The 26,729-nt window shown below is 36.3% G+C and overlaps 1 protein-coding gene across 1 annotated transcript in view; it reads right to left on the reverse strand.

The window, feature by feature from the left end:
- The window catches only part of LOC106170126 (uncharacterized), a 71,248-nt gene that overhangs the window by 27,562 nt on the left and 16,957 nt on the right, over window positions 1–26,729 (reverse strand). The window contains exons 7-10 of the mRNA XM_087007222.1: window positions 22,566–22,667; window positions 22,013–22,234; window positions 21,463–21,573; window positions 20,927–21,139 (exon numbers count right to left, since the gene is read on the reverse strand). Of these exons, the coding sequence (XP_086863348.1) occupies window positions 20,927–21,139; window positions 21,463–21,573; window positions 22,013–22,234; window positions 22,566–22,667 (648 nt within the window). The remainder of the gene's footprint in view (window positions 1–20,926; window positions 21,140–21,462; window positions 21,574–22,012; window positions 22,235–22,565; window positions 22,668–26,729) is intronic.

Consider the following 26,729-nt stretch of genomic DNA (forward strand, 5'->3'; position numbering starts at 1 on the left):
CTTTATATATTTTTTGGCTTGCAAACAAACTGGACAAAAAATCAATTGGTCACTTAGCCATATGTGTGATCAATTCCGAGTTGTCAATAATAAGGGGTCATTAAGGCTTAAGAAAATACCTATCAAACCATTAATGACCTTTGATGAAAACTACTTACAGTATGACAATGGATTTTATTGCTGCGTTTAGAACTATCACATTTTCATGACTTGGTTACTTATTTTTTTTTTATTCATGAAACTTTAAAAAAATGAAGTTCTTATTTTTGGATATATACTATCAGTCAAATCTCCTAAAAGTGCAGGTGCGAAATCCTATATATTTAAAAAATGTTTTACTTCCATGTCATTAACCCTCCAAGGAGGCATTCTTTACAACACTGGTGTCATCTTACTTCTTTGTAGTTGGTTACCTACTGCCTGTTAGGAATTAATTGTCATTCAAAACCCTCGTGACTGTCACCAAGTCTTTATCAGTCTTCAGCCTTTTACTTGGAAAATACAAGAGGCATATGTATACCTGCAAATACTTCAACAGAAACCGTTCAATTGGAAAGATGTAAAAATAGCTGATACCAAACAAGTCGAGAGCATAATAGCAAATTGGCCTGAAATCATGAACAGATACAGTGACATCTCAAAACAGGATAAACAAAGAAATGACAATATATTTAAGGCATTGGTTTGAAATGTAAGGGTTAATAAAGTTAAGCTTTATTTTTACAAACAAAACATTTGCCTTTCACCTACTCCTTATGAAATAGCTTTGAGCTTGGGCTCACAGTAGGGGTTGATTACACTTGTTAATGCAATATACTAAAGCATGTTGAGAAGAATTTCATCTGCAGTTTGAAGAACCATTTGAGAAGGACATTCCCAGCAGTTTTGGTGAAGCATCTGACAAACCAAGTGCATTCAGTTTATACTTTATTACTATTGATTTGGCAAAGCGCGGGTTCCCTATCTCCATCACTCACCTGTTGGTGAGGTGCCAGGATGTTTAATTACACTGCGGGCGCATTCACACCAAGATAAGCCACAGCAAATGTTTTTCACTTAACAGAACATCATCAGCCCATCCTTGATGTCATTTAGAAGAATAAGTGCTTGCCATGAGCAATTTCTTGTTTACATTTTCAGACTCACAGTTACATATTTCAAGCTTCAGGAACAGGTTTGATAACTCCCTTGAATGACAATAAATTTGATTATTCTTCTGTCAGATTATTTTTGATATTTACTTCACCAGTCTGACCCACACAGACAGGAGCTTTGAAGATTTTCAGAAAAACAGGGAAGGCAAAAAATTCTGAGAGCCTTCAGCATATATTTTCTTTTACTTCTATTACAAGTAATGATGATGATGATAGCCATGCAGTAAACAGAAAGATCAACTTCCAAGACAGCTAATTTCATACCAAACATTTTCTGAAATCCAGGCTTAGCCCTTTCAGGTAAGATTTCCACCCCCTTCCCTACTCATAAAAAGGGGTTGTGAACCTCTCATCATCAATCAGTATCTAGTGCTAATATCCCGGCTCTAAGGCTGCATCTAGCACCCATTTTTCACCAAAATCATTCTAAGAAACACTTCAGGAGCCAAAAGGTATGTATGCAATAAAACAGCTTGGACACAGCAGGGAACCCCATGCTCCCCTCCCCCCCCAAACTGGCACCTGTCTAGCACAATTAACTGGAAGAGTACATCCTGGATGGGGGTATTATCTAACTATCTCATGGAGAAATCTAAAATGATTTTTTTGTTAAAAAGTGCTGGATGCAGGACTTAAGGATCATTTCCAGACCCTTTTCAAACTAACTGTGGATCGATCTATCTCCGAGGGGATTTTCCCTAAATTGCTATCAACTTAAGCGGCTTACATGTCTGTCATGCCTTGTGAAACTGCTAGGGGGTAATTAATTATCATTTAGCAGCTTCAGTAGGCATGCCAGACATCAAAGCCACTTAAGCTGAAAGCAATTTAACTAGAAACCGTAGATGGACCTATCCTGCTAGATCGATCTAGGTATGGGAACCCAGTCTAACTGTATGTGTAGATCAGTTTGGCTCTCTGATGCTATTCATCAGCATACTGTGGGTTATTCAGCACCTCCTTTGATATTGACAGACATCATCACAGATTGGAAAACAGCAGACTAATGCCAATCATTGGATTGCCACCATAAGTTAAATGGATTCATCCCAAGATAAACGGGTTCTTAATTTATCATATTCAAAATTGCTTAATATTTCATTTTTTATTTCTTAGAGCAATTAATTTTATCACTGACGCTCAAAAGGTACAAGGCTAACTACATTGTTTGGTTTTAAGTTTGGTCTAGCAACCAACTGATCTCTTCTAAGAAGTCATGGTCATTGACTTAGATAGAGTAAAGAAACTTTTCAGAAAGAGAGTTTCAAATTCATGTGAACTTTAGTTACGTGCACAATGCTTGTGAACAATGTTGCTTTGGTTGGTTCTAATGTCATTACTCAGACATATCCAAAGCTCCGCACACAGGAAACTGTAAATGTCAGATTGGTTAATGCGCTGTTCAGTCACGCTAACCTAAACATAAAAGCATCACCAGTTTTTCCCTTGCTTTTTTTTATAAAAACTTACAATCAACCTTTCTTATCTTTGTCCCTGCCTATGGCAAGCAAATAATGCTGACATCTTTAAGTAAAATGTCATCTCTGGCCTTCTGGGCATACTATTTCTTTGAAAAAGAAAACAGAAAGAAATGTACTAATAGGCTCAATACATAATATAGAGATTCCATAATACAATTATCAATACATCACAATATACACACTATGCCAGAACCACACCTATGTGTATCATAATTAACTAATTACTTCAACATATAGATGATATCAATAATTTGTTGAACATATTTTGTATAATGAGAATATCAAATATGTATTTAACTCCACCATCTTTGCTTACAGTTTAAGCATTAGTCTAGCAAAATTATTCTATCTGGCACTATCATATAATTATTACACCAATGAAAAATACTGCCAAGATCAAAGCACTCACCAGATTTAATTCACGTTTTCATTTTAGTTTCTATAAAATTCAGGTATTGACCAGGTATTGAAGTCAGATATGAGCACAATACATCCATTACTTCCCAACAGAAGTAACTTTATATCCTTATGCTGCAAATTATTAAAAGAATCTAAAACAACATGATTATTCAACTAAAGCCAAAATTCTTATTGCATGCCACTTGTGCTTGAGAAAAACTATCTATTTAATTAAAAATCAATGACACAACAGTCACAGTGACCCAGTTCTTATTATCTTGTTGCACAATAATGTATGAAAATTTGCAAAAGTGAATCACACTATAGAAAACATAAATATTCTTAAAAGTTGCATTAATGCGCATGTACAGTCTATTGCATGCATGTATAAAAACCATTTATTGTAAAACTACACTATTTCTGAGGACAGAACTGGTTCTAGCTAGTATTGATGTGTAATAGCTGTGCATGTTTTTTTGCAGAGAATCAAACCTGTAACTAATGTACCTGGTAATTGTTGTTTTGCTAAAACCTTGGTTTTAAAAATCCTGGCTATTTTATGAGTACACCTCAGTCTGACTTAAATGACAAAACAGTAGTTGGAATACTGGATTAGTGATGGAAAAAGTCTGTCAATGAATATTCTGTAAGGTTATTGGCATAGTGAGCCATATACATTATTCCATAATGAGTTTTGTTTGGGAGATGTATTGTGTCGTAGATGAAAAACAGAAAAAGATGTAAAAATGAGATCATGCCTGGCAGGCAGTGTGATAAAAATGGTATCATGGGAAATACAGATGATACGTCATTGCAGCAGTGTGCTGATTAACATTCTTGAGGGGATAGAGGTGCAAAAATATTAACAACAGCAAATTAAATCATGCTTAAACATGTCAGGTGGATAAAAACTCTTAAACTTAAAACCTTTAACTTCTCACTCTTAAAAAAAAATGGAGGTTTACATCATACTTTTTCCTGGTGTTGCTCATAACACAAAATGTTTTGACTCAACTGCACTACCAGCATAATTTTGATGTGCAACACAAAATGATCATCAAAGTATGCGCCATACCAGAATTATGCCCTGAGGGCTCCTGAATCAACTAGCCTTCTTCCTGCCACCAATCCAGCTAATAATCACTTTTTCAATAAGCATGGGCCAACCCACCTTACCTCTGAGGACAATGACAAGGTTCATCAAAATACCAAAAATTAGGATTTTCATTCATCTAATTATTCAAAAATGCATCTGTCTTTTTGCTGATAAAAATAAAAATCCCATCAAATATATAAAATACCAGAACTAATTTTTCTACACATATGTACCTCGGGGCCTTTATTGTCAATTGAACAGGTTTTTATTTTGAAGTAAGATAGCAAGTGTTATGGGGGTAAAGCTTCATCCCTGAACAAGATCTTTTCATACAAATTATCACAGGTGATGTGTATGGGCTTCAAATACGTGCTGTCATTTTGGTTCAAATGTTTTTGTCATCAGCTGAGACTGCAAATACATTTGTCAACAGCTGAGACTGTGACTCTGAGAGCAAACAACAAAATTTGTTTTTCAAAAATTTGGGAGGGTATGTTACTGGCATAGAGATCAAAAGATTTACACCTACATACTCAAACACACATACATATACACCCACATATACCCACTCATAACCAGACATACCCCCCAGGCTCAAACTTTACACTTTAACGATACAGTCTGTATACTACGATGTTCTTACAATCAATTATGCTTAAGGGGTTATTACTCCAGCCCTTTCACAATCAGTTCACAATGATAGCGTGACAAAAATTCAAATGAAAACAAGACATGATGATAAGTGCCGATTTCATGAAGATGATTATCAGAAGGTATAAAAGACTATTGGCGCAATGACACCTGCTAACAGTTTTAATATCAAAATGGCCATGAACAAACAATGTGACAATTGCGACTTGTTATTTTCCAAAAGATGGATGGCTATGATGATATAATGAGTGTGGTTTTCCCTGAACTGTTCTGTCCTACAATGACAGACATGACATTTCCTGGTGGCAAGACCACATTAAAGTATGACAAAACCAATGGAAATTTGTTTCTCTGAATAACAAATAAAAAGAAAAAGAAAAAAGTGAAAAAGTTTTCAATGTGTCTTTATTCCATATTAATTGAACCCAACCTTTTCTATCAATATTTCAACTTGAAAATTTCTGGTTATAAAATAAAATTCTACAAATTTAAGAATAACAAAAACAGCTCATGAGCAAGAAAGCCATCTCATTGCACCAGTTCAAACATGCAGATTTCCCATGCAGTAAGGTTCCTAAGGACAGCACTGTGGGCAAATATCTCCCATTTCAACTCCTCCAGGAATGCGCATGACCTCAGGATACGCATCTTCCTTGCGTAGAATCAATGAAAGGAGCACCTGCTGGGGAGCCACAGCAAAACAGCTGCATGTTGAAACAACCCGCTTCATTCAACCTTGCATCATTTCACCTTCCTGTTGCTTAATTACACTCAAATTAGACAGTTTTGGGACTCCACTTTCTGTGAGTTAAATTTCTAGTATAAAATCAGGCCTATAGCCAGCAATTTCAAAGAGTTTTTTTCCCTGTGGAGGTGCACTTGTTATCTCCTTTGTTGACAAAATATGAGAGATGCACAGAAAACTATTCACATTGTATTTTACAACATCATTTTACTCACAAGCCATATTTTCTTAAACAGCCTAAGGTAGATTTGTTTGTGACTTAATAGCAAATTGATGGAGAAATAAATTCAAAATCCCTGCTAAATCTCCCCAACAGACCAGGATGAACTGCATGAAGAAATCAACTGGATTCCACATGGAGATGAAAATGAACTATCACATAGTGTGACAGAGAGTATTTATCTAAAAATCTTTTTTTCCATCAACTTTGTCACACATTACTTTATTGCATGTGGAATTGTTGAAAGAAAACCAATAACTGACATGTCAATCAAAATACTCGCACACAGTAACCATATTATAACACGGAGAGCAGACAGAGAATCTATAGTAATTGTGTCTTGAAAATTAGGAGAAATAAGAATGATCCAACAGAGTGAAAATTATGTAAACATGGACTAATAATAACAAAGAACAGATTATATTATGAGAAGTAGACAAACAATTAAGCTTACTTGATCTCCAGAAAACAAATCTGAGACCTTGGAAGAGTTCAATAGGTTATAAATGTCTACATTAGGCAAAATAGCTTTTCTCCCTCTTAACTTTCATTTAAAATACTTATCTGTAAGTGCAACAAAAATAACCAGTTTTAGAGTATAAAAAACATTCTTTGTTGTTTTATTCACCTACACCCCACATGCTTCTGTATACAACAGAAAGTGGTTCGTGTCAATTTAGCTGCTTTGTAAATCGGTGTGAAACGGTGATGGATTTCTGATATAATTCTGCGCTATCTAAAATATCGCCGGGTACAAATTACAATTTGGCACCACATTCCAGTTACAATGTTTCATTAAAAATAGGCCTTATTTTTCCTTTTTACTGATAAAATATGTGAAGTAAGCCTATCAAGAAAATTTACCTGCACCAATTTGTTGGATTTGTTGTTGTGATTAAATAGTCATTAAAAGGGTGTTGATGGGTGTTCACGTGAGAGAAATTTGTTTGAAATCGATATTACAGTTGGCAGTGAAAATGCAGCTGTTATGTCATCAGCTTGAATAAGTTAATACATTATGATGTAATTTTCATATGACAGCATTATCACATAGCCTGACTGTTCATTGCGGCATATTTATCTGAATAGTTATCAAAAGGGATAATGAAAAAACCTGACATATTGAAAACCCAATAAAACATGTATAAAAGTGGCCCATTCACAAACTCATCCAAGAGATGTACCCTGAGAGGCTTCTAGGTTCCAAATTTGTTGGCAATACCAGTAGCCTGCTCTCTGCTCTCATTTTTTTCCCAAAAACTTCTCAATGGACAATCCAGACATGTGCACAGAGAAATACATGTGAATATATAGTGAAAATAACTGTGGTGACTCTGTGGCCCAAGGCTATTGTGGCAATGGTACCGAAACAGGTGGAGCAGACACAGACCAGTTTGGCCTGACCAGCTTCACAGCTTCAGCACCAGCAGGGTAAGACCTAATCAAAACATGCAACCTCGTTGGCAATGTTTATTTATAAATGAAAAATAAAGTTGGATGATTGCCCTTCAAATTTAAACTGTTGAGGATGAAAAGCATGCCTATGACGTCTGAGCAAATCAAGATGTTATGGTGCCAAGATATAGAAGACACAAACATAACACTGGAGAATAAAGAGTCTGTAAAAAGATGTACTTTAAGTCATTTTGTACATGAGAATTCTGATTTATCTGATGGAATTATTGCACCTTGAAAATAAAACACTGATCATCGCCCTCTTAAATAAATACCAATGCATTTTTGAAAAAGGAACTTTTCTGTTTCAAGTCTTTTATCAGATAGCCTAAATCCCGAAAATTTTGTTGGGTTTTATTCAAAGATTCTGTTTTTTTTTTTTTTCAAATAACCCCCAGTTTAAAATTAAGCAGGTGAACTTTGCAGCACTGCAGTCTGCAGCTGAGACCTAGATTGTTCTCTCCAAGCCACCCATTGTGGCTCCTTAGGTGCCAGAGAGAGGGAATTTAAAAATAAACAGTTTAGAGATCTGCATTCAATGAACTTTGTGGGGAATCAATTACTGATGTAAAATGGCATTCTTCACAAAATATTTTTTCTCAAATTATACCACAATCTAAATGATTATTTTAGTCAAACTGGGCAGTGGCAGGCTAAAAAAGGTACAAATGTGGACACTTGCTAATGTTCACTACTTCATGCCTTTACAAGTAGCTTTTAAGAACCCTGAATTTGCTATTTGTGCCACTAAGGCCACATGCAGAACAGTGGACTAACTAGTCTGTGGGTCAAATATGGTGACCCACTAAAAAGCTTGCTGTCTAATCTGCTAACAGACACTGAATAGATATCCCGTGGGGAAATATATTATTATTCAAATGTGTCAACCATATTTGAGCCTTTGACTAGTTAGTCCAATGTTCTGAATCGGGCCTAAAAGCAACATTTTCAGGAAAGATGAGTAACAAGAAAACCCCAGATGTATATCCAGCAATACCAATATTGACTTACAGGTCATCAACCCATATTTGGTCATGTCAACTCATGATTCTCAGATTCATTAGATTTTAATGGCTATTATATTTATAATAATCTTTTGCCTTGGATTTTTATATTCATATCCACTGGAATATCTACTACAAGTGTCCACTGGAATATCTACTACAAGTGTCCACTGGAATATCTACTATGACTTCATCCCAAGGTAACAAGCTATCAACAAGGACTGTCTGTCACAGTGGAGCAAAGCAATTAATGTTATCACAATTGATTGAGCAAGTAATTAATTGTCTGTCTAGATTGCAATCAGAGGACCAGTATCTGAGGTGGTTATATAATAGGGACCAATCTTGTAATTACAGACCTTGGCTTTATATTTATCTATTATCTCCGCACAGAAATAAGAGAATACTGTAGCCAAAGAAATATCTAAGAGTTTCACAGTGAAAAAAGTACTTTTAAATTTGTGACCCTGACATACAACCCTTGTAGAAGGTAGCACTTAAGAACTTGTGTCCGTTTAACCCTGACCTTAGAGGCATTTTTTGCATCCCCAAATGTACCAATGCTCCAGGGTAAATTCACCTTGTTTTCTGATCACAACATAACCCCATTACACAAAGTCCCAATAGACAAAACAGAGATAAAACACATAAATCTTTCAACAAAGATGTCTTTGACATATCTATCTCAAAAATCTGGAGAATAAGCAAAAGCTTTCAAAAACAATTAAGCCATTAATACTGAGATATCATCAGAAGGTGTCTGTCTATCATAAAGAAAGTAATGCAACCAGGAACAAATTATCCCCGTTGTCCTATGGGTCACATTTGATGACAGAAACCTGATAAATGCCCCAGAAATATTATCAGCGAACAACTAAATTTCCCAGGTGATAACATACAATTTGCCATGTGTCCAAGACATTGCATGTCTGACTACATCTATTAATTGTTAGTTGAAGCAATGGGTGTGGTTATTACAGGATCTTGCAAGACTAATTCCCACTAGATGACTTTAAAAAATCCATCAGCCAAGACTGTCATCATTGTTAAACATTATCAAGTGTCAGAGAGGTCCCCAAGGCAGTAGGTTTACACACACGCACACACACACACATGCAATTCCAAATCATAAAATCTCGCCCATGAGGGTTTACTATTTACAACAAAAGCCATTAACCTTGGTATTCAAGCTTCTGTTCATATTTTTTTCAAAGATAATGAAAACAAAGTTCAAAAGTATAATCTAAAAGGTCACACACGAAGCAATTCTATATATACAAAGTGCATAACAGATCCTATTGTATACACTATAAATTGCATGAATGGAATGCAGCATAATGCAAGAAACATGCCATGAGGTCTAACAACTATAAACATACACATATAAAACCTGACTACCTTCTTAAAGATGGAGGTACATCTCAGAATTACCATCATTTTTTCAATGAGAATAGAAATGTGACAAGGAAAATATGCCATTGCCCCGTTAATATCACAGGAACTGGCAGGGATAATCTTAGATCTACCAAACTGTTTACATGATTTGTACTTGTGTAAACAGCTTCTATGTAAAATCAAGTGAACCGAAAATGAAACTAAAACAGGTAGCAATTAAAACTTCTAAAGGAGCATTTCACTCATCTTTATCATAGCATATATGCTTCTTCAAGCAACATAATCACTCCTTATGAAGATCGGATAATCTGTTCAATTATTATTCAAAAGGTAAGAAAACCAGTTACATCCTAAAAACTAATCACTAGAGGTGAAAAATTTCAATTAAAAACTAGTTATGTTGTCTAATAATTCACTGCACAATGTTTTCATGGAAAACAGGTGATGTTAGCCGAGCTTCAGCAAATTCAGTGTAAAAGGGTCATTGTCTTCACTTTTATTATCTCTTAAAACCATTCTACCGTAATGGCCACTATGGTTCAAATGACTACATACATCATGCCCAGCAAAGTTATTATGATCTCCTTTAAACCCTGTTATAATGATACCTGGTACACATCTTCATTAGAGCTTTTTACTGAGAACCATCTTGCAATTTCCTGGATGCATTGCTGCTGCAAGGAGGTCTTCATGCAGATACTAATTAAAAACCAGACAGAAAGAAAAACAAAATGAGGGGCCAGACTCTGACAAAGCAGTTCAAAATGTTCCAATTAAATTAAATTAGATCAATTAATGAAGAAAGTGATCAATGTTATAGTGCTCACAATGATAAGATCCAGAATATTATACACAGCTTTTGGAAGAACACCAGAATACGAGAACAAATAGATAAATACTTTGAATAAGTAATTAAAAGAAGGCAACAATGCTCTGTACTTTAATTCTGCTTTTAATGCATATGTTATAATATATGATATTACAATCATTAAACATTAAATTTTTCAATTGATAAAAAGATTAGAGAGAAAAAATTTAAACCAATCTTTTTTTTTTTTTTTTTTTGTCCTCAGGCATGGCTATCAATAACAAACATCATTCAATTGGAGAAAAAATCCATTACAGCAAATAAATGTAAAAGGGGCCATAAGGTTAAGGCAGGAGGTTGACCCTGGGGTCGGGTGATCACCTTCCTTAGACACACACTTAGACACCAGAGGGCAGCCATTTGCAATTCATGAAGGTTCAATGTTTCTTGAATATCATATCAAAAGGGTTGTCAAGTGAAGCCCGTATCAGAGACTGTCTGTTCAAATCTGCACCAAAGAGGCTGTCAATTCAAACAGAGTCATCAAGCTTCATTAAGTGTTCTTGGCTATGAGAGAAATGCAATCGAGTTTTTAGCACTTGTCATGCAAGAACTAACTGTTGAAATGATATAGTTATGTTTATTTGATTTTACCTCAAGATAGCAAATAAATCATACCAACACACATTCAAATTCAGTTCCTTGGAGACAATATCTACCTTATTACTAAAATATAATTGTGCTATTGATTTGAAGACATTTCAAAATTCTGACCGTAACAGAGAGCCATGTCACCAGTCCATTGAGCTTGAAAATGTGATCAATAGCCAGAGTGTAATTGGGTGTCCTTTTCCAAGAATCCTTTATGACTCACTTTAATAACGGCTTAGGTAATAATTTAAGTAAGTTGGCTAGAATGCAAATGTAGAAAAAAGTGCAAAATTCTGATGGGGGAAAATTCCTGAAACCTATTGTAATTATTGTGACTGTGTTGCTAGTTAACAACTGTTTTTTTATTTAATCAAAAATTAATTCCTAGGTCTCATTTTTGTCATCAATAACTGACCTGACAGATGTGTTTTACAAAAAGTAGAAATACAACTAGACAAACAAAAAAACAGAAAAAGCCACATTCTGCTCAAAAGTGAGCACATGCCAATTAGAAATTCATAAAACATTCTGAACATGAAGGTTTGGCCATTTTATTTTCTTACTTTAAAATAGTGGTCCATTGCCATCTTATTGGTTGTCAATCTATCATAGGTCCACTAATTTACATTAACTATCTGACTTAAATTTGCATATGCCAATCTTTTTTTGAAAGAGATTTGTAAAACCCATTTCCATTGAGACACTTTTTATTAACTTTTAAATTTGAAATATTTAAATGCTTCTTTTGAACTAAGGGAAGCTCACAAATATTCTGCCCTTGCATTTTCTTTCAAAGACAATCAAATAATTCCATCAGAAATGCTTGAATTCATATATCTGATAACGTGCTCCTGCCTGTCACGAGAACTTTATAATCTGCTACTATTGGCAGGTGAAAGTCTTGATCATATTATATGTTACATCCGGTATCTTCAATCTAAACAACGTGGGAAATTATGACAATATATAACGTGTAGTCTTCTACTTCATTGATGGCAAACCATATAGCTTAACAATGTATCGGGACCCAAGATGCATGCATTTATGTTGACAGATAAATTGGAAAATGTGTTTATACTTGAAATTTGGAATCATATATATTTGTATTGCCATTTATCTGAAACCACTGATGTCCAGTGTTGTCCAGTGACTGGACATCTTTTAACCATTTACCATTTTTTTGGTGAAAATTATATCTTTACTTGTTTGCGCTAACTGCTGCTCTGACAATTAAGACATACTGTCTAGAAAGATGGCATCCTGGCGATAAAAAAAAAAAGGGGGTAGAAAATACTGTGCACTGATTGGTTCAGAATGGGCAATGATTGACAGCTGATAATTGGTCACTAGGTATTGCCTGTACTCTGTTGGTCTGATAACAACAGTTGTTACTCTTCCCAGTCTAAAGATACCCTTGTCTGAACATACCACTATTGTAGCCCACACATCCAAACATGGTCATTTGTGGTAAGGATCGATTGGCTCCAAAAAACCTGAAACCTCCATATACATCTTGCTGATTAATCTTTTCTGGGGTAACTAACTCCCCCCAGGGGCCCCATAATATTTGTCCAGAGGATTGCTTCATGGTTAATTGAACACTCTGACAGACTTAACAGCAAATTAGAAAGGACAAGTAAAAAAAAAAGAAAACAAAACTTCTTAAGGTTGTAATAGTTTTACAGGTTCAATGCAGAGAGAATCCAGCTTGCATGTACAATACATATACCACATATATCTGCACCACTGATAAAATTTTGAGCATAGAAAACAACCTTCACACGCTGACTGTCACACTAGCTGACACTGTCACAACAAATGTTGCGGATGACAAACAAGAAAGCAGGCAGTCAGGGCCGGGTAGGATGGAATTCTGTGTCTTTAAGACTGTTAGTATTTTCCAGGGACACCCTTTTTATTATGCAAAATGGGCGATTTTGCTTCTAACCTGGGCTCCTTAACTCGAAAGCAACACGTATTGCGAATAGTGATATCACATAAAGGCTACAATGTATAATATGGGGCGAGTATGGGCCAGTTATGGAATCTAGACGCTTGCGCTCAGTTGCAATGCGCAATGCTTTCGAGTTACGGGCCCTAGCCGGGTTTAGACACCTGCGGGACTGTACAGGGACTGTACAGAAATCTTCAAGTTTGAACTTCTGGACTTGAAGTTTCTCATGACTTATGATCTCATGAAAAGCTATAAAATAGGTAGGGGAGAAGGGACACATGCACTTTAATTATACTTGTATTAATGACCTGAAATGCAAATAAAAATATGGTAAAAAAAATGATTAAAAAATCAAAATGTATATTATATTCAAAAGTATTCAAGTCCTGGTAACCTTGTCACCACTGCATGCATGGGGAGAACATAGCATGGTCTTCTACTCTTCCTGTGAAAGAACAAGCTCATATACATAATAACAATATAACGTTAGCTATGACCCGAGTTAATGACTTGTGGAAGACGGATGCTATGGAAATAAGTGATAATGCTACATGGGTTGTCACTGAATGTCCAGAAACACCCATGGAGTCATTTGAAAGCGCAGTAGGAAAGAGAGCAAGCAATCCCCAGACAATTGTTATAGACGCAATTTCCAATAGAATCATCCACTGTGCAATCATTGAACATTATGGAAATTAAGCCAAATTTACGAAACAATAACAGCATGTATGGTCTAAACAATAGCAGTATACTCCCCAATGGTACCATGGCATCCCAGAGTTGCACTGAACTTGAAGGCATTTCTTCTTTCCACTTGTGTAACATGTAATAACAAAGCAAGAAATAAACAGATGAATGAATAGATAAATGGACGATAGCATGCAAGGACAGACAAACGGACACAGGATAAATTAGTTAATAAAACATTCATTTTCTGCGCAGCTTCACAAACTCATAAATCATACAGTGCACAGCTATACCCCACTAAAACATTTATATATACACACCCACCATTTATAAATATGCCGTCATTCATAACCTCATAAAAGTTTAAATTGTAGTGAACTTATGAGTCAGAGTGTACTTATGAGCAAGAATGAAGAGTGAAAATAAAATTAATTATAAACGTGGTCTGTGTTTAATTAAAAGAGTGGTGTCATTAAGAGAAAAATAAATTAAAAGTAAATTCCCCAAAGGGACTTAGTGCCACACTGCAATTAAGATGTGAGAAATTTATCTGATCATCTAACAAAGAAGTGCAGTTGAACGCTAAATTCAAAGTGACCTAGTACAGACAGAATCATAACAAGAAAACAAATCAGGAAAAATAGAAAGATGAATAAGGTATTTTTTTTCTATTCCTGGCACAGTTCATAAAAGCATTAACTTTGACTTTACACTGTAAAAAAATCCATTCCTGTTACATGTAGCTACCACGGCGATTACAATATAAAAACCTCTGCAAAGCATTATCTATCGTTTGCAAAAGATGGAAAAATGTCTGAATTACATAAAATTGAGCTTCCATGTTCCCACATTCATTGTTTTGGCTACAGTACCATCCTCTTCACCTAAAAAAATTGATAAATTGGAACTTGTCATTACTCTTGAGATTGCCAAGATCCACTACATGTAACATTTCTTACCACAAGATAATTATAAGAAAATCTTGGGTCATACATTTAAGTTTGCTCTTTACAGCAACTCACCCTCCCAATGGGCAGGAGAGCAGATAGGGTATATACTTATACCAGGCATGTATAGTAAGGGGGGTTCTTGCAATGGTACTTTTTGAACTACAAAACTTGTGTGTTTACAGAGGAGATTTTTCTGGCCTAAACCTTGTTACCCACTTGTTGACCAAACTAAAGAAACTGTCTGAAACATAGATCACATTTTGATGCTGTGTTGGCCCTTTTTTAACCAAAAAGATGGTTCCTTTGAAACACTCCCCCCCCCCCCCCCACCCCAACTAGACTGGACATTTGCAATGTGCCCTTTAAGAAACTTCATCCTAACATCACCTAAAGATCAGAAAACATAAGAACCCAGAATTTTAAACTTATGTTTAAGAAACTTAGGTCTGCTCACATTGAATGGACAATTCCCAGTTAGCTTTATCAGTGACCAGAAACATACTGTAGATCCAAATGTCACAGCTAGCCTGAATGCCCTTACAGTGTCAGTTGCTAAATTTACAAGTGCAAATGAAATGGAGATTTAGGGAGTCAACTGTAAGGGGAGAAGTCCTCAGACAACAAAGGCTTGGTGAAACTGATCCCTAGTTGTGTGGTAACATCAGGAAGCCAATTTCCTGTTAAGTTTGTCTGGTTTTGACAGAAGCCAACGCCTAAGAGGGTCACATGACATGGCAGGGTGAATTTATTACTGTCAAGACCATCTGAGCCGTCTGCCATTACCTATATCTTCCATTAAATACCTTGGTTTGGGTGTCCACTTGCACAACACAGGTATCACAGCGGAAAACACATAAATAAAAGATGGGAATCAATACTGTCTTTACTCAGGTACTGTACGTTAGGTCTCATGACAAGAGGGATAACAGTGTTTTGTTTCCAATGGATCTGGCTGGGCCTGGTGCTATATGCAAGGGTGTATAGCCAGTGAGCCATCTACCCAACATCTGTAAGGCCTGTTTTATGACTGTCTGTCTAAATTGTCAATATTCTCAGTACCATTCCCCCCCCCCCCCTCCCCCCCAACCTCCAATTGTCAAATATAAAAGTTTGGCCAGAATTGAACTTGGGAACTTGTACTAGCGAGTATAAAATTTGATGCACAGTTTAAGGCCTCATTCCCATAGACATCAATGGTGTGTGTGGATCAACCCAACTCCAAGGGGACTCTCGCTGCATGCAGTCAGTTTAACAGACTAACACACCTCTTCCTAGTGTTGAGTCCAACACAGAAAGCTGGTGATTATTATGGTACTGCAGCACTTATTTTTTCCCATTGTTATGTAATATTGCTTACTGAACTGCACCTTCCAAGACTCACTGTCCATCAATTCAACTATAACTCTAGAATGGAATCTATACTAAATTGACATTCCAACCTTTCTGCACTGCACTTGAATCTGGCAGCAATTTCATTCCAAAGAAATTCATATTTTTTATAGCAGCTGTCCTATAATAGCCATCTCTTATCCCAAAACGTCAATTTCGTACAGTTTATTCCACTAATAATACCCATTAGTTCATTTTCAACTGTTATTGCCATAATTTTCATTCTTACATATTAAAAGAAAATATTGTAGACAGCAACTTCCACACAAATAGGTATAACAACATATTAAGCTCAAGCAGTCATCTGCACAACATTAAAATAACTTATTTCTAACTGAATAGCCAAACAGGCTGGTTCTGATGTGGTCATGTTGTCTGAATTCCTTTCTTTCTTTATTACAATAGGGATGACATTTAACTAATTGACAATCAGTTTTGCTCTATGGCATCAAGTGTGATGCTACATGTATCACAGTCTTCCCAAACCAAAATGTATTGCTTGTGCTACAAATTAGCTGCAAAATAATTAGATTTCATCAGAACATTTCCAGACATGTACTGAAAATATCCCCAGGAGTAATATTTCGGAAGAAAGTTTTACTTTGCATAAAGTTAAAGGATGAATATGCAAGAAACCAACTATAATCAGCAAAACTGGCATATATACAAATGCTCTACAAAAAATCAAAGGTGCAGATTCTATGAAGTCTAAGAAACATAGACAGTACTTTAAATGAAGAAAAAATATTGTTAAATTTTCCTTTAAACATCAGAAATGATTATCCAACAAAGCATTAATTATGATATTACATAACAGTAAATTAAAGGTCAATGCTTTAGCGAGTTGATGAAGCCTTAGCCAAAGTTGGCCTCCCAAGACAGGTAGACCTCACTGCAATGGACCGTTCACATTAAAGATGCTTCAGGACTTCAAATACCTGGGCTTAATGATGAGCAGCAGCACAGAAGCTGATAGTGAAGCCAGAAAGGGAAAGGCATGGGCAGCATGAAGAGCATGTTACAAAATGGACAGGATCTGGAATAGTCACACCTGAGCATGCAGAACCCTGAAGACCACATATAACTGATATTTACAGTGGAAACCATGCATTCTGAGGTGAAACACACAGCTTGAGTTAGAACCAGGAACAAGAACACCATGGCTCCTACACAAGAATGTTCAAGGAAAGCACTGCGATATTGGACATCAGATGGAGGGAACGTATCCTAAATAAGCAGCCATACGGAGAACCTGCCAAAGATCTCAACCAAGATTGGATCAAGAAGACCAAGGATGGCAGGTCAAAGTGCCCCAGACACCTGGTAGAGGCTGCTATCAACATTGTGCTATTGGTACCTGATAGGGAAAGCAGAGTACAGAGCCACTCAGAATAGACAATCCGAGTACTAACTGATCCGCTGACTAAATATGGCAAACCTCACTTCAAAAGTGATGCCGCTGATTTCTGATGGTCTCTCCACCTCCACACACGCCAATAAATGGATTAAATCTTGTCTCCGAAGTTTAATTAATTGCTAGGCCCCTGCAGTGACGGCGTGTATAGAGGGGGGAGACCATTATGGAATTAGCGGTATCGCTTTCAAAGTGGGGTCTGCCATATTTAGTCAGTGGATCAGTTGGTACTCTGACCATCTATTCAGAATGGCCCCTAAGGGCCAAAAAAATCATTTATTTATAGTTTTCCTAGAACCCAAGTATGAGACTCAAGTTTAAATTTGTAAGTAGGGTATAAAAGGAATCTTTAAGTTATACTATAAGAAAAATTGCCAGTTAAGGGGAAAGACACAAGCACGAGAGTTGCACACTGCTCATGCTACCCCTTAGTTATAAGGAACTTGGGCACCTTCTGCAGAATACACAGGCTAAAACTACATCTGAACATGCAATGCTGAACTGAGTATGTATAAGAAATATTAGAACAGGAAATACCAGGAAACCACTGTTGCATTTTTCATTGGACACAAAATACCTAAACGTTACATTTTTCATATTCAGAATGATAATCATCACTGCACAACTTGAATGACAAAGTATGATTGCTTATCAATGACAAAAACCCCTTTAATCATCTACACAAAGATACAGTCTGCAATAATCTTTATTTCCATTATAAATGATAAGGATAGGCTTTTGTGAAAAAAAGAAACATAATGACGTAATACTTTCCTAAATGGAAGCAGAAAATCCTAGAAGAGTTATTCAAATGTAAGAGTTATCTCCAGCTTTCAGAATGATTTCACTGTCATAACTGTGGTAATCACGGGCAGAGCCAGGAGATCACTGCTGGCTAACCCTTTTCTCCTCTTGACAGAAGATGTCATTTTTCCCCTTTTTTTGAGATTAGTACAAGGTAGAGGGGGTCACATTTCTCTGAGAGAGAGAGAGAGAGAGAGAGAGAGAGATTAATATTTTGTTTCAGTATGAAATATACACCTTCCCTGTGGATGCATACTACCTTGACACAGAGTTAATACACATACATGTACAGGGCTGTTCCAATGTACCTGTTCACTCACAAATGTTGGGACTTTGTCAGTGTGCAGCAGTACAGGTAGTGCCACGGATGTCAATTAACCTTATCAAAAAGCAGACACGCTGGAATTCTGGGCAACCAAAGCACTGACTGCGTCTCATAAATGGCAGATTCCAAGTCATTAAGGGACTCTCATGGGAATGATTAACAGCAGGAGTCTTAATTGAATCATTAATCTTTTCCTTTAAAACTCTCCAATTGTCAATACTGTTGAATACCAGTGTCTTTGTATTAATCTCTCAGATATACCAGCATTTACCCATATAGCTTAAATACTAACCAAACAGAAATGCACATGTATATGATATATACTAAATGCAATTGATAAAAAAGTATTGTTTCACAGTTCTGAAAAAAAAAAATGATTCAATCTTAATGTTGTCACCATATCTTACTGCAATTAAGGAGGTGCTGGCAAAGTTTTTTTTATCAATGTTATGGTGTATTTCTATAATAACAGTAATTTTGATGATGATGTAAATAATAATAATAGTAATAATAAACATTGCTGAAATGGCAACATCTGGTTATGTGTTGAAAATTAAAAAAGTGACAAAACTGATAAACAATAGATACTGTATAAATTAAAACATGTAAAGTATCAAAAAAAAATCAAAGTCTTTCCTTATGACAAGTAATCAGTACCGTAGACATGAGGTGTTACAAATCTCAGTGGAAATCATGGTATACAGTATTGGAAGGCAACCTGTCCAAGGTCACTGGAATACATGTAGGTAGCCAGGAGCTCTTAGAGGCCATTCACAATTAGAAGATCCGAGTGTTAACTGGTCTACAGCCTAAAAATGGCAGACTTACATGAAAGGAAGACTGCTAAATCTTGTAATGGTCTCCCTGCTTCTTTCAGGCCTCCTCGAGCATCGTCCTTGCAGGGGCACAGTAACTCAATTTGACTGGTTGAGGGACAATAAATAGAGGGGCGAGTGAGAGAGGTGGAGAGACCATTACAGGATGAAGCAGTCTTCCTTTCACATAGGTCCACCATATTTAGGCCTTGGACCAGTTAGAACTTGGATCTTCTCATTCTGTATGGCCCCTTAGAGCACATGACCTGTATTACTTATTTTAAGAACAAGGTAGTTATGCTGTAGTTAGTGTTAAATAACAGCTAGATACTGAAGGCCCAAAGACTAAATCAGGTCCAATATTTTGGAAGTGAAAATAAGAACTCTGTAAATGTAACAAAGTCACATGATGAGCACCTTCTGAGCAGGTGAAGAAGTAAATCTGGGCCCTCTCTCCTTAAAAAAAAAAAGAAAAAGGATGCAATTTTATACATTAATTTCTACTATAGAGCACATGCTTCATGTGTAGGAGTTGCACACATTCTCATTTGACTTTCGCAGGTCTTTCCCTCCTTAAAGAAAGGAAATAGTGGTTTGACCTCTACCATTTCATTTAAAGTAATAAATGGGAAGAAGCGTGAGCCTCTTGCTTTCCCAAACACTTCCAATCGATCCAAGAGTCAAACTAAGTGAATTCTAAAACTTCAAAATAATAGTGAAAACATAAGATCAGATAGAAAACCCTTTCAACCCACGTAACACTTAAGTGTAAACTGTATTTGACAAGTAGTGCTAGTATTACGTATATCTGGGAGGCATACACTAGTGCCGTGCTGTGAAAACATATACAACAAGTACAGGTGTTTGAGCTTCTTACGTGGGTGAAAGTTAGAGCATGTTTTCAAAAATCAATACTACCTGTCTACTTATATAAATTTCATCAAGGTGAAAAGATCCAGTGGCATATGTTGCTTTCTCTTTCAATATATTGCCAGGTACAATTTGATGTATCTTATCTTGTTTTGCCAGCTTACTTTATCACTCCGTACATGTGGACGGGTAATTTGCAAAGATCAGTTCTGAACAAATATTGTGCAGTTTAATAAATGATCGAATTCCAGTCCAAGTATTTGACATATAGACAGTTATGACATGGGGAATATAAATTTTGAGGATGTCCCATTGTGATGTTGTCACAACTACCACAATTATATCACAACCTCACCACAACCTACACTGCAATGTGGTGCATCCCAGCACAACAAAAACAATACCTAGTTGATGTCCCCTCTTCTAACTCCTATAACACTTTTAGATTGATGAATCTAACATTCATCATTGTTAATAAGCTGTTATTTAAAAAGAATAATAATAGAAAAATAAAATGGTTATAGAATCGGAATGTCAGACAGAAAAAAATGGTGTTTGGGTATATAATGATCTTCTACTTCTTTCTTAATATAGGATCATTTTGCCTACAACAATCTTCAAAATAATAACAGGCTCCATGAGAGAAAAAAACAACTCACATGTACAGAGGCAGGATCAGCCCCAGCTGCCACACACTCCTGAATAGCCTTGGTCTTTGCCTCATCTAGGGCACAGTTTCTGGCACTTTCAAATTCCAATTTTTCTGTTTCAGACACCTGCTGTCCCTGGAGGTATTTCCTGTCTGGAAGCTTCACGACATGGTCCACGCTGCCAGATACTTGACTCAGTGCAGCACCTACAGCATTGGCAACCTAGAATACAACAGTCCAGACAAGATGTATATTTATATATCAGCCATACTAGACCAGACATGGGCCTAGTTTTCAATTCAAAAAAAAAAATCTAAACATTTATCATGAGACCCAACACCTAACCTTGACAAATCTCGTGAATCATCAGAATTGAATTAAAATACATGGAATTCTGCCTTTTCACAGAATAAGCTTTTGTCTTCTAGACTGACCAGAGTATCGGCATCCCAAGCGAAGGCTACATTTTTTCAAATTTTTCATAGGTAACATGTTTTCAAATCTATAAGAATCTAAAAGATGTGGTCTAAAGCCCTCTAGCTTACATCAAAGTGTGGTGGCTTGCTGATAGCAGAGACCCCTGGTAGCCATTTCTTTTCATCCACAAGTACACTGCCTCCACCTACCAACACCACAGGGATGTCTGCAGCCTGGATCTGAAAAAAAAATCGAGTTTTAGAAAAAAATCACAGTGTCTAACCTCTGTATTGTATATTCTTTTTCATATCACTGTTCAGTATATAATCTTTAAAAATATATCACTCAAAATGGAGGACTTATACCTTGAATGATTGAATATATTCAGAACCATGGACTGACTGATCTGCCAACTAAATATGGCTGACCCTAATTAAAAGCAGCATAGTTCAATTCCTTGACGGTCTACATGCCTTTACACTATAAATCAGAATAAATCTTGGCTCCAAGGATTAATTGCAACGAGGCTTGTGGAGGCAGGGAGGCCATCAGGGAATTAGTCAGCACTGCTTTTAAGTGAGTTGGCTATATTTAGTCTGCTAATCTGTTAGTCCACAGATCAACTTGTTCTGTATTCTCTCATTAAATTGTGGTAGACTGAATGGCCCCATACAGTACCTTGACACTATCAATGGCCACAGCCAGCATGTTCTGAATCTCCTCCTGGGCCAGAGAACACAGGTGTTTGGTCACTCTCCCCTCCACCCTGCCCCTGTCCCCAATGTCCAGCAGCCCAGTGGCCACTGCTACATCACTGGTGGTCAGTGTGTTACCACCAAAGATGACTGCCTCTTGCTCTAAGTGGTGACCAACACTTTGAGGGCCAACTTGGACATGGGTCTGAAATTGTGATATTTGATATATTTACTTGTAGTTAGATATTGAAATTTATAGATAAAAATCTGCAATTAAAAAAAAAAAAAAAAGACACGACCCATAAATATAAGAAAGTTTATGTTACTCAGAGTATTATACATCTTCATCAGTTTGATATGCAACCAAGGCATAAAAAATTTTTTTGGATGATGTTCCAGAAAATTAATTTCCCGATGCAAAATAATTCAAATCTATAATGATAATGAAGAGTAATATCAAATGGCTCCAAAAACTGCATACGTATAAGATATTTCATTAAGATGGAGTAGCATGAAGAAGATATTTATATATTTACCAGCTCATTATCCTCATTTCTCTTCTCCAGAATCTTGGACCCTCCTCCCAAGCCTATACTGACTACATCTGGCATGTGGAAGTTAGTGTTCACCCCTCCAACCTGGGGAGAAAATAATATAAGCAACTATTTTCAAAACGTCTTTAACTCAGCAAAAGGCCCCATTCAGAATAATTAAGGGACTAACTAGTCTCAGGCTCAAATATGGTCTACCCACTTGTATACTTCCCCATGGGATATCTATTCAGTGACATTTGTGGCTTAGACAGCAAGTTTTGTAGTGGGTCACCATATTTGACCTTCAGCCTAGTAAGTCCCCTATTCTGAATGGGGCCAAGTGATGTAAATACTATACAACTATACTGCAATCACTGAATGAAGCTTCTCACCTATCACAATATTAATTGAAACATTAACAGCAATGTTAAAAGTACAGCTACCACACTTCCCAGGTGACATTCTCTTTCACACAGCTATCACAATAACAAAGGGCTCATTTCCAATGAAGGCATCATTCTCTGTAGATTGATACAACTATAGATATGGGAACTTGCTGAATGCAATCAGATAAAGAGATAAGCACGTCTCCCCTTTGCATTGAGTAGAAAACAGAAAACCTGATGATTGTATGAGTATGTTAAAAAACAAGAGAAGGTGTGTTTATCTGTTTATATGACTGCATTCGTATAGTCCCCTCCTGAAAATAATTTGAAAAAGTGTAGTTAAACTTGGATAATTTTTCAGTGCTGTGCACAAGAAAAGTGCTTTTGTGGTATTTAATCCGTGCTTTCTTAACATGACTACCCCCAAGCAACTATTTCAGACAACCTGTACCCCTGCACAAGCTGGCTGACATGAGTCTTAAATTAAGTCTGCAATGCTTTTTTCTTCTCAGTTATCTCAATGTAACACCAATGATTTCAAAGTTTGTCATCCACAGGTATGTTGTGCAATTTTCCTGTCAGTCTAATTTACCTGTTAACAGGCTGAGCTGACAATGCTAAGGGCCATTACTAGCTGATCACACACTAGTGTTTCCAGCTTGACAACATCAATTAGATACGGTACCTCTAACTTCCTTTTAGAAACATGTCAGGCACTGCACCTAACTTAACTACCTGGGAGTTATTCACCCCCGTGGAGGCATGTCAAAATGTTCTTTAAAATTTCTGACCAGCTTCCAGAAATCAGTGAACGAAAGCTCCTGGAATTCACACCTGCAATATTTCGTCGTAGAGGCAGGATATCATGGGACTAAGATTCTACTGAAAAAGCTGTAATTTCACACTTCAATTCAAAATTTTCATACATGTTGCTGCTGTTGTTCATTAATCAAAAAACAATGTCCCCAAATTCAACCCTAAAGCACATCTGTGAGTAAAGCAATTTTGTTTTTCCTCTATGCCTTATAGAACTGTTCATGCCATAGGGGTTATTCATACATTGATCATACTTTTACAGGGTTAAATTATTTTCTTTCCTTCAAATCCAATTGACACCATTTCCATGTTTTCTTTTTGATTGGAAATAGAGTAACTGTGTTTCTTAATGTGCTGACTTTTAAATTGCTGCCACAAATGGGACTTCTCTCACTTTTATTCATTGATCATTTGTACCATGAAATTGTAAAGCAAAAAGCGTTAAGTTTCGATAAGGTTTCTGGTGGGAGTTGCCTGGCACATTCATCTTCATACACATGCTCAATGTGTCAGAAAAGATTAGTCAAAACTGCCATGAATTCTAATCCAGAGGTTTTGTCAATAAATTGGAAATGTGCAGCTGAATTTTATTTACTTCTCCTCGGACAATAAATACTGGAGTGCAAGGGAAATGATAACTTCGGTCAGTTCAGTAGAATTAAACAACTTATAACTCATATGATCATCTAATTTTCCAGTCATATAAAGACATCTTAATAAAATGCAACATGTGTGTATAGCTCTAATACAAGAAGTTGGTGGTTAAAAAATTAAAAGGATAACAACTTCATTTTGCCCAAAAAATTTTTTTCCTGGGGTAAACGGCAATTTTCCCATACTTACCAATGGTTAATGAATCCATTTCTATATTCAAAGTTAGTCCCTTTTTCCTTTTGAAAAAGTTTTTTTTTTATGTAATAATCTCTTAACTGATTATTACGGAGTATAGCCATCTATGGAAGTCACGTGGTCTGCTGTCAAGCAAAGATTTCAGAATAATCGCTATAACTGCCGTTTTTGGTAAAATAGAATATATTACATTTCTATGAGTTGTTTACAATGTTTTTATTGTGAAATATAGATCTCATATGAAGAGTTTTTATCACTTTTATATCAACATAATACAATAAATCCAACCATGACATTACATTGACTTGTAGAGGCTCATCATGGTAAGAGATGGTCATGATCAAATTTTGTTAGTCACAAATGGAACAGGTGTAGTATTCTGAATAAACGAATGACTTAGGTGAGGATGACACAATATTAGGTGAAAAGAAACATTGCAAGCCTGGTTAAGTCCCCATCTCATGGAAGGTTTTGAAACAAAAACTTGCTGCACGTGTATGGCTTTGCCCCTCCCCCCCCCAAAAAAAAACATCAATGCATGCAAAGTTTGCCCATACATTGCAGTGTGATCCTTAAAAACCCTGTCTGCTGTCATTTAATGATAAGAAAGTTGGTTATGCACAGCCATCATTAAGCTTCAACTCTATTAAAACTTAAACCCTTAATGCCAGAAAGATGCCACTCAATCCACAGATGAGCCAAATTTCATTACACTGTTGATATATTGATTAAAATAACATACTTGCTAGCTAGGATAAAATGGGGTTGTTTCAATCCTAATGATGCAGTTTCTAGATTACTGCCTCTAAACTGAGATATTGTAGTGAATAGCACTTAAGAGATGGCGCCAGTTAAAAACCAATGTGGCTCCAAACTAGAAACTTTCCTACACTCCAACGACTGATTATAAGTGAGTAATATCCAAGACTATGGCCTCATTCAGTACAGGGGACTAACTAGACTGAGAGTCAAATATGGCCGACCCACTTGAATACTTCCCCACGGGATATCTATTCAGTGTCTATAAGTGGATTAGATGGCAAGCTTTGTAGTGGGTCGCCATATTTGACCCTCGGACTAGTTAATCCACTGTTCTGAATGAGGCCTATGATAAGTGACTTGCAGTTATGTTGGGTTAAAATATACGCTATAATTGTGTTTATCAGTAACAATGTCTTCAAATATTTCCAACAAATTTGAAAGTAATCAGCATCTCAACTACTGTTAATGTGTCAGATTACTACAGAATTGATAGAGTTAGCATGGCAGCTGCCTAGAAGATAATGTAAAATCCCTGAAATTAAAATAGGATAAAACTTCAATTCAAAATGTTTATGAGGACAAGCAGGATCGAGCTTAAACAGATAAAAATAAAAACACTTTTGTGTCTTCAAAATTAAAACTGAAGTGTCTTTTTAAAAACAGAAATCAGCTCACAAAAAGAGTAAATTGAAAATGATAATATCACAGAATATACACAAAAGTTTCCAGCTAGTTGTTAGGCTGGTGCTTGTCATATCAACCTCTCTCTGTTATGTCTTTATACGGCTACCGGTAGGTACTTCCAAGTTCATCAATAAATAAATATAATATAGCTATCATAAATCTATAGCACAGAATGACTTATGCATACACGTATAACCTTTATACTGATTAATCTCAAACTGATCTCAACTTAATCTACATGTACTATTCATTACATTCTAGGGTCTAGGTACTGTATAGCTGACTATACTGGAGACATGTATATGTGCACTGACCCTGTGTTTTGTTGCCGAACCCCAAAACTTGTGACATCACATTTTAAATCATTAAGTTTGTATGGCATAAATATATATATTGAAATACACAAGAATTAGAAAATTGGGTAAAAGATGGCTATGTCAGACTGTTTCTGCCTTGCCCTGATAACATTATTTATAATCCCTGGGGGGAAATAATGGAACAGGGCCCCAGGAGACTTGCCCTACTGCACAAACATCACAGACAGACATGGATAAATTGCACAACAACTCATCTTTGCTGATAAAGTCTACGGAAAAGGGTGAAAGTTGTAAAAACTGGAAAATCATGAAAACACAGCTTGCAACATTTCTCATAGCATTTAGGCCATATA

This window comes from Lingula anatina, chromosome 2, assembly GCF_051362555.1.
Source record: "Lingula anatina isolate TDL-2025a chromosome 2, LinAna3.0, whole genome shotgun sequence".
NCBI lineage: Eukaryota > Metazoa > Brachiopoda > Lingulata > Lingulida > Lingulidae > Lingula > Lingula anatina.